The sequence below is a fragment of the Tachyglossus aculeatus genome, chromosome 17 (assembly GCF_015852505.1).
Source record: "Tachyglossus aculeatus isolate mTacAcu1 chromosome 17, mTacAcu1.pri, whole genome shotgun sequence".
Lineage (NCBI taxonomy): Eukaryota > Metazoa > Chordata > Mammalia > Monotremata > Tachyglossidae > Tachyglossus > Tachyglossus aculeatus.
In genome coordinates, this window is record NC_052082.1 from 10,809,513 (window position 1) to 10,825,502 (window position 15,990).

A 15,990-nucleotide genomic window follows, 5' to 3' on the forward strand; every position below is an offset into this window, starting at 1 on the left:
GGAATGTGTTTATTGTCGTATTGTCCTCTCCCAAGCGCTTAGTACAGTGCTGTGCACACAGTAAGCGCTCAATAAATACAACTGATTATGTCACCCGGTGGCCCGATGCTTATTTACATGGGATCACAGCAGAATTTACTCTTGCTCGGGCTGAGGTTGGGGAAGGACCCAGTTAGTTAATAGCTAATAATTGGCACCATCACCTTGCTGGAATTAATAATAATAATAACAACAACAATAATAATAATGGTATTTGTTAAGCGCTTACTATGTGCCAAGCACTGTTCTAAGCGCTGGGGGAGATACAAGGTAATCAGGTTGTCCCACGTGGGGCTCACAGACTTAATCCCCATTTTCCAGATGAGGTCACTGAGGCCCAGAGAAGTGAAGTGACTCGCCCAAAGTCACCCAGCTGACAAGCGGCGGAGCCAGGATTAGAACCCATGACCTCTGATTCCCAAGCCCATGCTCTTTCCACTGAGCCATGCTGCTTCTTCCAAGTTGGTACTTGGGTTCTCTTGGCCAGCCACTGCAGGAATCGGATCTAATAATAACAACATTAATAACAGTGATAATTATGGCACTTGATAAGTGTTATTTGTTATGTGCTAAACGCTAGATCTGACACAAGGAGATTGGCTAAAGTCCCTGCCCTCACCCAGGCCTCACAGTCTAATAATAACAATATAATAACGATGATAGAATTATAATTAGAACACTTGTTAAGTCTTGTGCTAAACGCTGGGGTAGATCCGACCCAAGGAGATTGGATAAAGTCCCTGCCCTCACCCAGGCCTCACAGCCTAATAATAACAATATAATAATGATAATATAATTATAATTAGAACACTTGTTAAGTCCTGTGCTAAACGCTGGGGTAGATCCGACACAAGGAGATTGGATAAAGTCCCTGCCCTCACCCAGGCCTCACAGCCTAATAATAATAATATAATAACGATAATATAATTATAATTAGAACACAAGTCCTGTGCCAAGCCCTATGCTAAACGCTGGGGTAGATCCAACAAGGAGATTGGATAAAGTCCCTGCCCTTACCCAGGCCTCACAGCCTAATAATAACAAAATAATAATGATAGTATAATTATAATTAGAACACTTGTTAAGTCCTGTGCTAAACGCTGGGGTAGATCCGACACAAGGAGATTGGATAAAGTCCCTGCCCTCACCCAGGCCTCACAGCCTAATAATAATAATATAATAACGATAATATAATTATAATTAGAACACAAGTCCTGTGCCAAGCCCTATGCTAAACGCTGAGGTAGATCCAACAAGGAGATTGGATAAAGTCCCTGCCCTTACCCAGGCCTCACAGCCTAATAATAACAATATAATAACGATAATATAATTATAATTAGAACACTTGTGAAGTCCTGTGCCAAGCCCTGTGCTAAACGCTGGGGTAGATCTGACACAAGGAGATTGGATAAAGTCCCTGCCCTCACCCAGGCCTCACAGCCTAATAATAACAATATAATAGCGATAATCTAATTATAATTAGAACACTTGTTAAGTCCTGTGCCAAGCCCTGTGCCAAACGCTGGGGTAGATCCGACCCAAGGAGATTGGATAAAGTCCCTGCCCTCACCCAGGCCTCACAGCCTAATAATAACAATATAATAACGATAATAGAATTATAATTAGAACACTTGTTAAGTCCTGTGCCAAGCCCTGTGCTAAACGCTGGGGTAGATCCGACACAAGGAGATTGCATAAAGTCCCTGCCCTCACCGCCTAATAATAACAATATAATAACGATAATATAATTATAATTAGAACACAAGTCCTGTGCCAAGCCCTGGGCTAAACGCTGGAGTAGATACAACACAAGGAGATTGGATAAAGTCCCTGCCCTCACCCAGGCCTCACAGCCTAATAATAACAATATAATAACGATAATAGAATTATAATTAGAACACTTGTTAAGTCCTGTGCTAAACGCTGGGGTAGCTACAACACAAGCGGGTCAGATAAAGCCCCTGCCTCCCCGCAGGACTCAGAGCCTAAGAATAATAACCATAATAATTGTTTTTAATAATTACTGTATTAATAATACCGATAATGACAGCATTTGTTAAGTGCTAGGTGCCAAGCACTGCGCTAAATGTTGGGGGCAGATACAACACAAGCAGATCGGGTAAAGAGCCTGCAGTCCCACCCACCTGCGCATCTCATAGGCCACAGGCAAGGGTTCCGATGCGGCCTATTAGAAACTAATTTTTATTAGTGAATCACATCATCTGAGTAAACAAGACAACAGAAATAAACATTTTGAGAATCACGTTAAATAGGCTGCTGTTCAGGTTTGGGGGTGGGGGTGGGATCTTAGCCACGAGCGATTAAGCCCAATTTGAAGAAGCCGAGAGCCGACAACGACCAGTTTAGGGGGGGAAAGACCTTCCTCTCACCAACCTCCTAAATGGGTTGATTGCAGGACTTTAGGGGTTTTTCCTTTCTAGAATGATGTGCGGTGGGTAGCAACCTGCAGGACTTTGGGGGGTCTTTCCTTTTTAGAACAAGAAGCAGTGATGTGCGGTGGGTAGCAACCTGCAGAAGGACTTTGGGGGTCTTTCCTTTCTAGAACAAGAAGCAGTGATGTGCAGGGGGTAGCAACCTGCAGAAGGACTTTGGGGGACTTTCCTTTCTAGAACAAGAAGCAATGATGTGCGGTGGGTAGCAACCTGCGGGACTTTGGGGTCTTTCCTTTCTAGAATGATGTGCGGTGGGTAGAAACCTGCAGGACTTTCCTTTCTAGAACAAGAAGCAGTGATGTGCGGTGGGTAGCAACCTGCAGAAGGACTTTGGGGGGGTCTTTCCTTTCTAGAACAAGAAGCAGTGATGTGCAGTGGGTAGCAACCTGCAGAAGGACTTTGGGGTCTTTCTAGAACAAGAAGCAGTGATGGGCGGTGGGTAGCAACCTGCAGAAGGACTTTGGGGGACTTTTCTTTCTAGAACAAGAAGCAGTGATGGGCGGTGGGTCACAGCCTGCAGAAGGACTTTGGGGTCTTTCTAGAACAAGAAGCAGTGATGGGCAGTGGGTTGCAACCTGCAGAAGGACTTTGGGGTCTTTCTAGAACAAGCAGCAATGATGTGTGATGGGTAGCAACCTGCAGAAGGACTTTGGGGGTCTTTCCTTTCTAGAACAAGAAGCAGTGATGTGCGGTGGGTAGCAACCTGCAGAAGGACTTTGGGGTCTTTCTAGAACAAGAAGCAGTGATGGGCGGTGGGTAGTAACCTGCAGAAGGACTTTGGGGTCTTTCTAGAACAAGAAGCAGTGATGTGCGGTGGGTAGCAACCTGCAGAAGGACTTTGGGGTCTTTCTAGAACAAGAAGCAGTGATGTGCGGTGGGTAGCAACCTGCAGAAGGACTTTGGGGGTCTTTCCTTTCTAGAACAAGAAGCAGTGATGTGCGGTGGGTAGCAACCTGCAGAAGGACTTTGGAGTCTTTCTAAAACAAGAAGCAGTGATGTGCGGTGGGTAGCAACCTGCAGAAGGACTTTGGAGTCTTTCTAAAACAAGAAGCAGTGATGTGCGGTGGGTAGCAACCTGCAGAAGGACTTTGGGGGGTCTTTCCTTTCTAGAACAAGAAGCAGTGATGTGCAGTGGGTAGCAACCTGCAGAAGGACTTTGGGGTCTTTCTAGAACAAGAAGCAGTGATGGGCGGTGGGTAGCAACCTGCAGAAGGACTTTGGGGGACTTTTCTTTCTAGAACAAGAAGCAGTGATGGGCGGTGGGTCGCAGCCTGCAGAAGGACTTTGGGGTCTTTCTAGAACAAGAAGCAGTGATGGGCAGTGGGTTGCAACCTGCAGAAGGACTTTGGGGTCTTTCTAGAACAAGCAGCAATGATGTGTGATGGGTAGCAACCTGCAGAAGGACTTTGGGGGTCTTTCCTTTCTAGAACAAGAAGCAGTGATGTGCGGTGGGTAGCAACCTGCAGAAGGACTTTGGGGTCTTTCTAGAACAAGAAGCAGTGATGGGCGGTGGGTAGTAACCTGCAGAAGGACTTTGGGGTCTTTCTAGAACAAGAAGCAGTGATGTGCGGTGGGTAGCAACCTGCAGAATGACTTTGGGGTCTTTCTAGAACAAGAAGCAGTGATGTGCGGTGGGTAGCAACCTGCAGAAGGACTTTGGGGGTCTTTCCTTTCTAGAACAAGAAGCAGTGATGTGCGGTGGGTAGCAACCTGCAGAAGGACTTTGGAGTCTTTCTAAAACAAGAAGCAGTGATGTGCGGTGGGTAGCAACCTGCAGAAGGACTTTGGAGTCTTTCTAAAACAAGAAGCAGTGATGTGCGGTGGGTAGCAACCTGCAGAAGGACTTTGGGGGGTCTTTCCTTTCTAGAACAAGAAGCAGTGATGTGCAGTGGGTAGCAACCTGCAGAAGGACTTTGGGGTCTTTCTAGAACAAGAAGCAGTGATGGGCGGTGGGTAGCAACTTGCAGAAGGACTTTGGGGGTCTTTCTAAAACAAGAAGCAGTGATGTGCGGTGGGTCGCAACCTGCAGAAGGACTTTGGGGGGGGTCTTTCCTTTCTAGAAGAAGAAGCAGTTATGTGCGGTGGGTACCAACCTGCAGAAGGACTTTGGGGTCTTTCTAGAACAAGAAGCAGTGATGGGCGGTGGGGTAGCAACCTGCAGAAGGACTTTGGGGTCTTTCCTTTCTAGAACAAGAAGCAGTGATGTGTGGTGGGTAGCAACCTGCAGAAGGACTTTGGGGGTCTTTCTAGAACAAGAAGCAGTGATGTGCGGTGGGTAGCAACCTGCAGAAGGACTTTGGGGGTCTTTCTAGAACAAGAAACAGTGATGTACGGTGGGTAGCAACCTGCAGAAGGACTTTGGGGGTCTTTCTAGAACAAGAAGCAGTGATGTGCGGTGGGCAGCAACCTACAGAAGGACTTTGGGGTCTTTCTAGAACAAGAAGCAGTGATGTGCGGTGGGTAGCAACCTGCAGAAGGACTTTGGGGGGTCTTTCCTTTCTAGAACAAGAAGGAGTGATGTGCAGTGGGTAGCAACCTGCAGAAGGACTTTGGGGTCTTTCTAGAACAAGAAGCAGTGATGGGCGGTGGGTCGCAACCTGCAGAAGGACTTTAGGGTCTTTCTAGAACAAGAAGCAGCGATGTGCGGTGGGTAGCAACCTGCAGAAGGACTTTGGGGGGGTCTTTCCTTTCTAGAACAAGAAGCAGTGATGGGCGGTGGGTCGCAACCTGCAGAAGGAATTTGGGGTCTTTCTAGAGCAAGAAGCAGTGATGGGCGGTGGGTCGCAACCTGCAGAAGGACTTTGGGGTCTTTCTAAAACAAGAAGCAGTGATGTGCGGTGGGTAGCAACCTGCAGAAGGACTTTGGGGGTCTTTCTAGAACAAGAAGCGGTGATGTGCGGTGGTAGCAACCTGCAGAAGGACTTTGGGGGGTCTTTCCTTTCTAGAAGAAGAAGCAGTGATGTGCGGTGGGTAACAACCTGCAGAAGGACTTTGGGGTCTTTCTAGAACAAGAAGCAGTGATGTGCGGTGGGTAGCAACCTGCAGAAGGACTTTGGGGTCTTTCTAGAGCAAGAAGCAGTGATGTGCGGTGGGTAGCAACCTGCAGAAGGACTTTGGGGGTCTTTCCTTTCTAGAACAAGAGGCAGTGACGTGCCGTGGGCAGCTGCGCAGGGCGAGTCCCGTACGGTGGTCAGCGGCTTTGGCGACTTTTCCTTTCTGGAACAAGAGGCAGCGTGGTGGCGCGGGTGGAGCGGGTGAAATCGAGCCCTGATTCCAGCTCCGGCTGGGACTCGCGTCCCCGCGGTCTCCCCTGGGTGGGGATTTCCCTTTCTCCCGAAAATGGGGTCGCACTGGCCTTGTGGGCCTGGGGCTGGGGTTTAGAAAGCCAGTGCGGAGAGGGCGGGCAGAGGGGAGAGGGAGAGGAAGGGATGGAGGGAGGGAGGGAGGGGATCAAATTGCCACCAGTCTCGTTCCCGTCCCACCAACTCAAGATATTTACTCTCCCCACGGGACGGTAGTGGTCCGGCGCTGGAAGAGGGCCCAGATGGGAAGGGGGCATCTTATAGAGACGGTCCCTACGCAACAGCGGGCTCATAGTAGAAGCAGCGTGGCTCAGTGGAAAAAGCCCGGGCTTTGGAGTCAGAGGTCATGGGTTCAAATCCCGGCTCTGCCACATGCCTGCTGTGTGACCTTGGGCAAGTCACTTCACTTCTCTGGGCCTCAGTTCCCTCATCTGTAAAATGGGAATTAAGACTGTGAGCCCCTGTGGGACAACCTGATCGCCTTGTAACCTCCCCAGGGCTTAGAACAGTGCTTTGCACATAGGAAGCGCTTAACAAATGCCGTCATTATTATTATTCCTGCTTTTAAGACTCTTGCTACACTCGTAAAGAATTGGGGTGCGGGTCTCAGGCCAGGCGGAGCCCCTGCCTAACACCCCAGCCCCCTCTAAAACCGACCCTCTTCCCCCTCTCTGTCGGATGCAGCGGTGAGGCTGTCAGCTTGCTGTGGGCAGGGAACGTGTCTACCAGCTCTGTCATTCAGCAGTGCTCTGCACATAGTAACTGCTCTATAAATACCTTGATCAATCAATCAATCGTATTTATTGAGCGCTTACTGTGTGCAGAGCACTGTACGAAGCGCTTGGGAAGTCCAAGTTGGCAACATATAGAGACGGTCCCTACCCAACAGTGGGCTCACAGTCTAAAAGACGTGATGATGATGATGAGACCCCCCCTCTCCCCAGGAGATAATAATAATAATGATGGCATTTATTAAGCGCTTGCTATGTGCAAATCACTGTTCTAAGCGCTGAGGAGGTTACAAGGTGATCGGGTTGTCCCGCGGGGGGCTCATGGTCAATCACCATTTTCCAGATGAGGTCACTGAGGCCCAGAGAAGTGAAGGGGCTTGCCCAAAGTCACCCAGCTGACAATTGGCGGAGCCGGGATTGGAACCCATGACCACCGACTCCAAAGCCCGGGCTCTTTCCACTGAGACACGCTGCTTCTCTACGCAGGTCTCGGGCAGCTCAAAAATTTCCCCATTTCCCACCCGTTTCCGGATGTGACATCGATAGCCGGGGCCATGAGGGGAAGCCAAAATTCTCGCATGCGGCTGCCCCTTTCCCCTGTCATCATTTTCAGCTCCTACTTGGTCTCTTCTTCTAGACTGTGAGCTTCCCTCCTCTGGTCCTCCGTTCCCTCATCGGTAAAATGGGGATTTAAGACTGCGAGTCCCACTCGGCACAGGGACTGTGTCTAACCTGATAACCTCCTATCCCCTCCGGTGCTTAAAACAGTGCTTGGAACCTAGTAAGCGCTTAACAAATACCATTATCATCATCATCATCATAATATTAATGGTATTTGTTAAGCGCTTACTAGGTGCCAAACACTGTTCTAAGCGCTGGAGCAGATACAAGGTTTGGTAGGGACCGTCTCTAGATGTTGCCAATTTGTACTTCCCAAGCGCTTAGTCCAGTGCTCTGCACACAGTAAGTGCTCAATAAATACTATTGAATGAATGAATGAATGAATGAATGCCCATCTACTGGCCTCCTCCCCCCACCTCCAAGGGGAGGCCTGTATCTACCTCAGCGCTTAGGACAGTGCTTGGCACATAGTAAGCGCTTAACAAGCACTATTATTATTATTTATGGGTAATGCCAAGGGGAAGGGCTGCTTCAGGCCTCGTCCTGGAGACATGTGCACGTTTTAGCGCTCGCTTTCTCTTAGGTGGTGGGAGATGGAGGGGGCTACAGTCTATTTTCCCATCAGGGAGGAAGAAGAAACCAAGATGGAAGCAGCATGGCCTAGTGTCTACAGCCCAGTCCCGGGAGTCGGAAGGACCTGGATTCTAATCCCGGCTCCGCCACTTATCGGCTGTGTGACCTCGGGCAAGTCGCTTCCCTTCTCTGGTCCTCCGTTCCCTCATCGGTAAAATGGGGATTTAAGACCGCGAGCCCCACTCGGGACAGGGGCTGTGTCTAACCCGATAACCTCCTATCCCCTTCGCTGCTTAAAACAGTGCTTGGAACCTAGTAAGCGCTTAACAAATACCATTATCATCATCATCATAATAATATTAATGGTATTTGTTAAGCGCTTACTAGGTGCCAAACACTGTTCTAAGCGCTAGAGTAGATACAAGGTTCGGTAGGGACCATCTCTATATGTTGCCAATTTGGATTTTCCAAGCGCTCAGTACAGTGCTCTGCACACAGTAAGCGCTCAATAAATACGATTGAATGAATATAGCTTTAATTCTATTTGTCCTGATGACTTTGACACCCGTCTCCATGTTTTGTTTTGTTGTCTGTGTCTCCCCCTTCTAGACTGTGAGCCCATGGTTGGGTAGGAACCGTCTCTATCTGTTGCCGACTTGTACTTCCCAAGCGCTTAGTCCAGTGCTCTGCACGCAGTAAGCGCTCAATAAATACGATTGAATGAATGAATGAATGAACCACGTGGGGCTCACAGTTTTAATCCCCATTTTACAGACGAGCTAACTGAGGCTAAGCCACGCTGCTTCTCAAATGGGATAATAATGATAATAATAATAATAATAATTTTGGCATTTGTTAAGCGCTTACTATGTGCCATGCACTGTTCTAAGCGCTGGGGGAGATACAAGGTAATCAGGTTGTCCCACATGGGGCTCACAGTCTTAATCCCCATTTTACAGATGAGGTAACTGAGGCCCAGAGGAGTTAAGGGACCCTTTTAGACTGTGAGCCCACTGTTGGGTAGGGACTGTCTCTATATGTTGCCAACTTGTACTTCCCAAGAGCTTAGTCCAGTGCTCTGCACACAGTAAGCGCTCAATAAATGCGATTGATGATGATGATGAAGTGACTTGCCCACAGTCCCACAGCTGACGAGTGGCGGAGCCGGGATTAGAACCCACGACCTCTGACTCCCAAGCCCGCGCTCTTTCCACTGAGCCACGCCGATGTCAGGAGTGGAACTCGAACCCTCGCCTCCAATCAATCAATCAATCAATCAATCGTATTTATTGAGCACTCACTGTGTGCAGGGCACTGGACTAAGCGCTTGGGAAGGACAAGTAGAGGAAAGCGGGGACCCGAACGCGGCGCCTCAGACCGCTCGGCTACCCTGATCGCGTCAAGATGCGAAGCGAGGTGCGGGCGACGGACGGGGTTTGGCTGAGCTGGGGTTGGAGGGTCTCTAACGGGAAAAGTGGGGACACGGGAACGAGGATTTATGGAGCGCCCCGTGACCCGAGAGGCGGGTTTATTTGCTAAACACCTACCGAGCCACAGGGAAACAGACAGACAGACGGACGGAGAGAGAGACGGCGGGCTGCGGGGCCTTCCGCCGGGGCTGCCACGACGAGCGGCGGGGTGGTCGTCGTCGTCGACGGCCGAGGCCCGGCCACCGAACCCGCCGGCGGGTGGCGGAGGGAGGGAGCCCAACTGAGCGCCCCCCGTCCGCCACGAGGCCCGGGAAGACCGAGGGAGGCCGCTCGGTGGGCGGAGGCCCGGAACGGGGAGCCTGCGGCCTTCGCTTGCCTCCACGGGGCCGGAGCGGGGCCTTAGGAAGTCCTGATGAGCGGCGCTCTCTCGTCGGCCGTTCCCTAAATCCAGAAGGAGGAAGGGACGGCGGTTGGGACCGGACGGTCTCCAGGAGGGCTCCCCCGTCCCGCTCCAAGGGATGAAGCTTTTATCCATTCAAGTCCCTCACCGTACCTCATTCTCGCCCGTCCCGCCATCGACCCCCGGCCCACGTCATCCCCCTGGCCTGGAATGGCCTCCCTCTGCCCATCCGCCAAGCTAGCTCTCTTCCTGAGAGCTCACCTCCTCCAGGAGGCCTTCCCACACTCAGCCCCTTCCTTCCTCTCCCCTTCGTCCCCCTCTCCATCCCCCCATCTTACCTCCTTCCCTTCCCCACAGCACCTGTATATACGTATATATGTTCGTACATATTTATTACTCTATTTATTTTACTTGTACATATCTATTCTATTCATTTTATTTTGTTAGTATGTTTGGTTTTGTTCTCTGTCTCCCCCTTTTAGACTGTGAGCCCGCTGTTGGGTAGGGACTGTCTCTCTATGTTGCCAAGTTGTACTTCCCAAGCGCTTAGTCCAGTGCTCTGCACATGTAAGTGCTCAATAAATATGATTGATGATGATGATGAATCAATCAATCGTATTTATTGAGCGCTTACTGTGTGCAGAGCACTGGACTAAGCGCTAGGGAAGTCCAAGTTGGCAACACAGAGAGACGGTCCCTACCCAACAGCGGGCTCACAGTCTAAAAGGGGGAGGCAGAGCTGTTTCTCCCAACAACATCCTTCCCCCGCTCCAGAGTCCTAGTGGAAAGAGCGGGAGGCTAGGAGGAGGCCGGGAGACCCGAGTTTCAACTCCTTATTATGATGGTATTTGTTCAGCGCCTACTGTGTGCCGAGCAATCGATCAATCCATCGTATTTATTGAGCCCTTACTGTGTGCAGAGCACTGGACAAAGCGCTTGGGAAGTCCAAGTTGGCAACATCTAGAGACGGTCCCTACCCAACAGCGGGCTCACAGGCTAGAAGGGGGAGACAGACAACAAAACAAAACATATTAACAAAATAAAATAGAATAGATATGTACAAGTAAAATAAATAGAGCAATAGCACCGTTCTAAGAGCTGGGGGAGATATAAGGAAATCAGGTTGTCCCACGTGGGCCTCACAGTCTTCATCCCCATTCTACAGATGAGGGAACTGAGGCCCAGAGAAGTGAAGTGGCTTGCCCAAGGTCACACAGCAGATAAGGAGCGGAGCTGGGATTAGAACCCACGACCTCTGAGTCCACTAAGCCACACCGCTTCTTTTAGACTGTGAGCCCACTGTTGGGTAGGGACCGTCTCTATATGTTGCCAACTTGGACTTCCCAAGCGCTTAGTCCAGTGCTCTGCGCACAGTAAGCGCTCAATAAATACGATTGATTGATTGCTTCTCCGTCACGCTCCGCCACTTGCCAGTTGTGTGACCCTGGGCAAATCACTTAACCTCTCTGGGGCTCAGTTTCCCCATCTGCCACCTGAGCACTCATGTATCGATCTGTTCAGTCACGGGTTATTGATTTATTTGTATAGTCACTGCATTCTCCCGTGTTTTCCTTATGCTATGTACTCCAGGGAATAGGATCCCTATTTTCCCTTCCTAATATGTGGGACAGAGATAGTGTCCCACCTGATCATCCTTTAGGTGTTTACCAACTAATAATAATAATTATTATGGTATTTGTTAAGCACTTACTATGTGCCAACCACTGTTCTAAGCACTCTGATGCAGTGTACTCTCCCAAGCTCGAAGTACAGTGCTCCGCACACAGTAAGCGTGCTCTAGACTGTAAGCTCACTGTGGGCAAAGAATGACTGTCTATTGTTATATTTAACTCTCCCGAGTGCTTAGTAATAATAATGATAATAATAATGGCATTTGTTAAGCGCTTACTATGTGCCAATCACTGTTCTAAGCACTCTGATGTACTCTCCCAAGCTTGAAGTACAGTGCTCCGCACACAGTAAGCGCGTTCTAGACTGTAAGCTCACCGTGGGCAGAGAATGACTGTCTATTGTTATATTGTACTCTCCCGAGTGCTTAGTAATAATAATAATAATAATGATAATAATAATGGTATTTGTTAAGCGCTTACTATGTGCCAATCACTGTTCTAAGCACTCTGATGTACTCTCCCAAGCTCTAAGTACAGTGCTCCGCACACAGTAAGCGCGCTCTAGACTGTAAGCGCCTTGTGGGCAGAGAATGTCTGTCTATTGTTATATTGTACTCTCCCGAGTGCTTAGTAATAATAATAATAATAATAGTGGTATTTGTTAAGCGCTTACTATGTGCCAATCACTGTTCTAAGCACTCTGATGTACTCTCCCAAGCTCTAAGTACAGTGCTCCGCACACAGTAAGCGCGCTCTAGACTGTAAGCTCATTGTGGGCAAAGAATGTCTGTCTATTGTTATACTGTACTCTCCCGAGTGTTTAGTAATAATAATAATAATGGTATTTGTTAAGCACTAACTATGTGCCAAGCACTGTTCTAAGCGCTGGGGGGGATACAAGGTGATCAGGTTGTCCCACGTGGGGCTCCCAGTCTTCATGCCCATTTTCCAGATGAGGTCACTGAGGCCCTGAGAAGTGAAGTGACTCGCCCAAAGTCACAGAGCTGACAAGCGGCAGAGCCGGGATTAGAACCCATGACCTCTGACTCCAAAACCCGGGCTCTTTCCACTGAGCCACGCTGCTTTGCACACAGTAAGGCTCAGTAAAAATCCTAAGCCATGCTGCTTTGCGCACAGCAAGGCTCAATAAAAATACAAATGAATGAAAGAAAGTGCTCCATAAATACATGATAAATAAATAGATGATTGATGGATTTACCCCGCTGCTTTGCGCACAGCACGGCTCAATAAAAATACAAATGAATGAAAGAAAGTGCTCCATAAATACATGATAAATAAATAGATGATTGATGGATTTACCCCAGCACGTAGCACAGTGTTTGGCTCCCAAGTCTTACTAAATACCACCCTTAGCTCCATAACTACCACTGACTCATCTCCCCCTTTTAGACTGTGAGCCCACTGTTGGGTAGGGACCGTCTCTATATATTGCCAACTTGGACTTCCCAAGCGCTTAGTCCAGTGCTCTGCACACAGTAAGCGCTCAATAAATACGATTGATTGATTGATTGAATCATTATCACCTCTTCCAAGGGCCCTTCTGTGACTTTCCCCATCAGCTACCTGAGCACTCAGGCAACCATCTGTTTATTCGCAAGTTACTGAGAAGCAGCGTGACTCAGTGGAAAGAGTCTGAAGACGCGGGTTCTAATCCCACCTCCGCCGCTTGTCTGCCGTGCGACGTTGGGCAAGCCGCTTCACTTCTCTGTGCCTCGGTTCCCTCATCTGGAAAATGGGGATTACCACCGTAAGCCCCATGTGGGACAACCTGCTTACCTTGTATCTACCCCAGTGCTGCTTGGCACATAGTAAGCGCTTAACAGATACCGTGGTTATTATTATTTATTTGTTTAGCCACTATGTTCTCCTATCAATCAATCAATCGTATTTATTGAGCGCTTACTGTGTGCGGAACACTGTACTAAGCGCTTGGGAAGTCCAAGTTGGCAACATATAGAGACGGTCCCGACCCAACAGTGGGCTCACAGTCTAGAAGATGTTCTCACGCGCTGTGTACTCAAAGGCTGAGTTCCACGCTTTCCACTTGGTGCTCAATAAATGTTATCAATTGATGTTTTACTCTTCCCCATTCAAACTCTAAGTGTAAGGGCAGGGATAATGATGGCATCAATTAAGCGCTTACTATGTGCAAGGCACTGTTCTAAGCGCTGAGGAGATTACTAGGTGATCAGGTTGCCCCACGGGGGGGTTCACAGTCTGAATCCTCATTTTACAGATGAGGGAACTGAGGCCCAGAGAATAATAATAATAATAATAATGATGGCATTTATTGAGCGCTTACTATGTGCAAAGCACTGTTCTAAGCGCCGAGGAGGTTACAAGGTGATCAGGTTGTCCCACGGGGGGGCTCACAGTCTTAATCCCCATTTTACAGATGAGGGAACTGAGTTCCAGAGAATAATAATAATAATAATAATAATAATAATAATAACATTTATTGAGCACTTACTATGTGCAAAGCACTGTTCTAAGCACCGAGGAGGTTACAAGGTGATCAGGTTGTCCCACGGTGGGGGCTCACAGTCTTCATCGCCATTTTCCAGATGAGGGAACTGAGGCCCGGAGAAGTGAAGGGACTTGCCCAAGGTCACACAGCTGACAAGTGGCGGAGCGGGGATTTGAACCCACGACCTCTGACTCCCAAGCCCGGGCTCTTTCCACTGAGCCACGCTGCATCTCTAATCTTGGACTTCTTTGGTGTGTTCTTCCAGCGTCCTTATCTTGTTTATTTATATTAAAGTCTGTCTCCCCCTCTATAATTCAATCGGATTTATCGAGCAATTCCTGTCTAGACTGTAAGCTCTCTGTGGGCAGGGGATGTGTCCGTTATGTTGTTATACTGTCCTCTCCCAGGCGCTTAGTACAGAGCTCTGCACCCAGTAAGAGCTCGACAGATATGAATGAACGAACGGACGAAGCAGCATGGCTCAATGGAAAGAGCCCGGGCTTTGGAGTCAGAGGTCACGGGTTCAAATCCCAGCTCCGCCACTTGTCAGCTGGGTGACTTTGGGCAAGTCACTTCTCTGGGCCTCAGTGACCTCATCTGTAAAATGGGGACGGAGACTGTGAGCCCCCCGTGGGACAGCCTGATCACCTTAAGAGAAGCAGCGTGGCTCAGTGGAAAGAGCCCGGGCTTTGGAGTCAGAGGTCATGGGTTCCAATCCCGCCTCCACCACATCTGCTGTGTGACCTTGGGCAAGTCACTTAACTTCTCTGAGCCTCAGTTCCCTCATCTGTCAAATGGGGATGAAGACTGGGAGCCCCCCGTGGGACAACCTGATCACCCTGTATACGCCCCGGCGCTTAGAACAGTGCTCTGCACAGAGTAAGCGCTTAACAAATGCCATCATTATTATTATTATCATTATTATTATTGTAAACTCCCCAGCGCTTAGAACAGGGCTTTGCACATAGTAAGCGCTTAATAAATGCCATTATTATTATTACTATTATGAAAGCATCTAGTAGATGCCCATTGCGAGGGCCATTTCTCCATCCTCTCCGGCCAGTGTTCCCCCACCTTTCCAGGAAGCGGGAGCAGGGAATCCGAGAACCGGGTTGGATCGTACCCACCTCATTCATGGATCCTTGCCCTCGGCATGCCATCCAGGTGAACAGCAGTCCCAGAAACACTCCCAGGGCCATGATGATATATGGGATGTTGGTGACGACCATCACGGTGTTGAGCACCGACTTGAGCTTTCTGGCGGACTCGTCGTCAATCAGGACGCTCTGCGGCGACAGAGACGGGGTGGGAGGGGAGTAGTCGCCTTGGTGACTTACGTGGGACAAATAGGCTTTAGGGTGCGGGACGGGAGCTTCGGGAGACGCACTCATCTCTTCATTCAGTCATTCAACCGTATTTATTGAGCGCTCACTGTGTGCGGAGCACCGGACGAAGCGCTTGGGAAGTACAAATCGTTCATTCATTCATTCAATCGTATTTATTGAGCACTTATCGTGTGCAGAGCACCGGACGAAGCGCTTGGGAAGTCCAAGTCATTCATTCATTCATATTTATTGAGCGCTTACCGTGTGCGGAGCACCGGACGAAGCGCTTGGGAAGTACAAGTCATTCACTCATTCATTCAATCGTATTTATGGAGCGCTTACTGTGTGCAGAGCACTGTACTAAGCGCTTGAGCACTGTACTAAGTCGGCAACAGATAGAGACGGTCCCTAATAATAATAATAATAATAACAATAATAATAATAATAATCTCCCTGCCACATTTGCTTGTCAGGAACCAATTCTCACCTCTTGAAGGAGGACTTAATACGTGTTCTCCCACCTACTTATACTGTGAGCCCTGCGAGGGACCTGTCTTGTATCTACCCCAATGCTTAAATTATTATTATTATTAATAATAATAATAATCTCCCTGTCTTGTATCTACCCCAGTGCTTAGATTAATAATAATAATAATAATAATAATAATAATAATAATAATAATAATAATAATAATAATCTCCCTGCCACATTTGCTTGTCAGGAACCAATTCTCACCTCTTGAATGAGGACTTAATACGTGTTCTCCCACCTACTTATACTGTGAGCCCTGTGAGGGACCTAACTGTCTTGTATCTACCCAGTGCTTAGATTATTTTTATTATTAGTAATAATAATAATAACAATAATAATAATAATAATAATAATAATCTCCCTGTCTTGTATCTACCCCAGTGCTTAGATTATTATTATTATTTATAATAATAATAATAATAATAATAATCTCCCTCCACATTTGCTTGTCAGGAACCAATTCTC

At 48.4% G+C, this 15,990-nt stretch overlaps 1 protein-coding gene and 1 long non-coding RNA gene across 2 annotated transcripts in view; both read right to left on the minus strand.

Annotated features, from left to right (window-relative positions):
• Nucleotides 1–2,222: 2,222 nt before the first annotated feature.
• LOC119939261 lies at nt 2,223–6,127 on the minus strand. The gene is made up of 2 exons (XR_005454660.1): nt 5,090–6,127; nt 2,223–5,028 (listed from the first exon to the last, which is right to left on the minus strand). It is a non-coding gene; the product is annotated as an uncharacterized LOC119939261 (long non-coding RNA).
• Nucleotides 6,128–8,882: 2,755 nt separating this feature from the next.
• SCARB2 (scavenger receptor class B member 2) overlaps nt 8,883–15,990 on the minus strand; it is a 71,886-nt gene continuing 64,778 nt past the window's right edge. The window contains exons 11-12 of the mRNA XM_038759127.1: nt 14,796–14,954; nt 8,883–9,590 (exon numbers count right to left, since the gene is read on the minus strand). Coding sequence (XP_038615055.1) covers nt 9,549–9,590; nt 14,796–14,954 — 201 coding nt within the window. The 3' untranslated portion in view covers nt 8,883–9,548. The remainder of the gene's footprint in view (nt 9,591–14,795; nt 14,955–15,990) is intronic.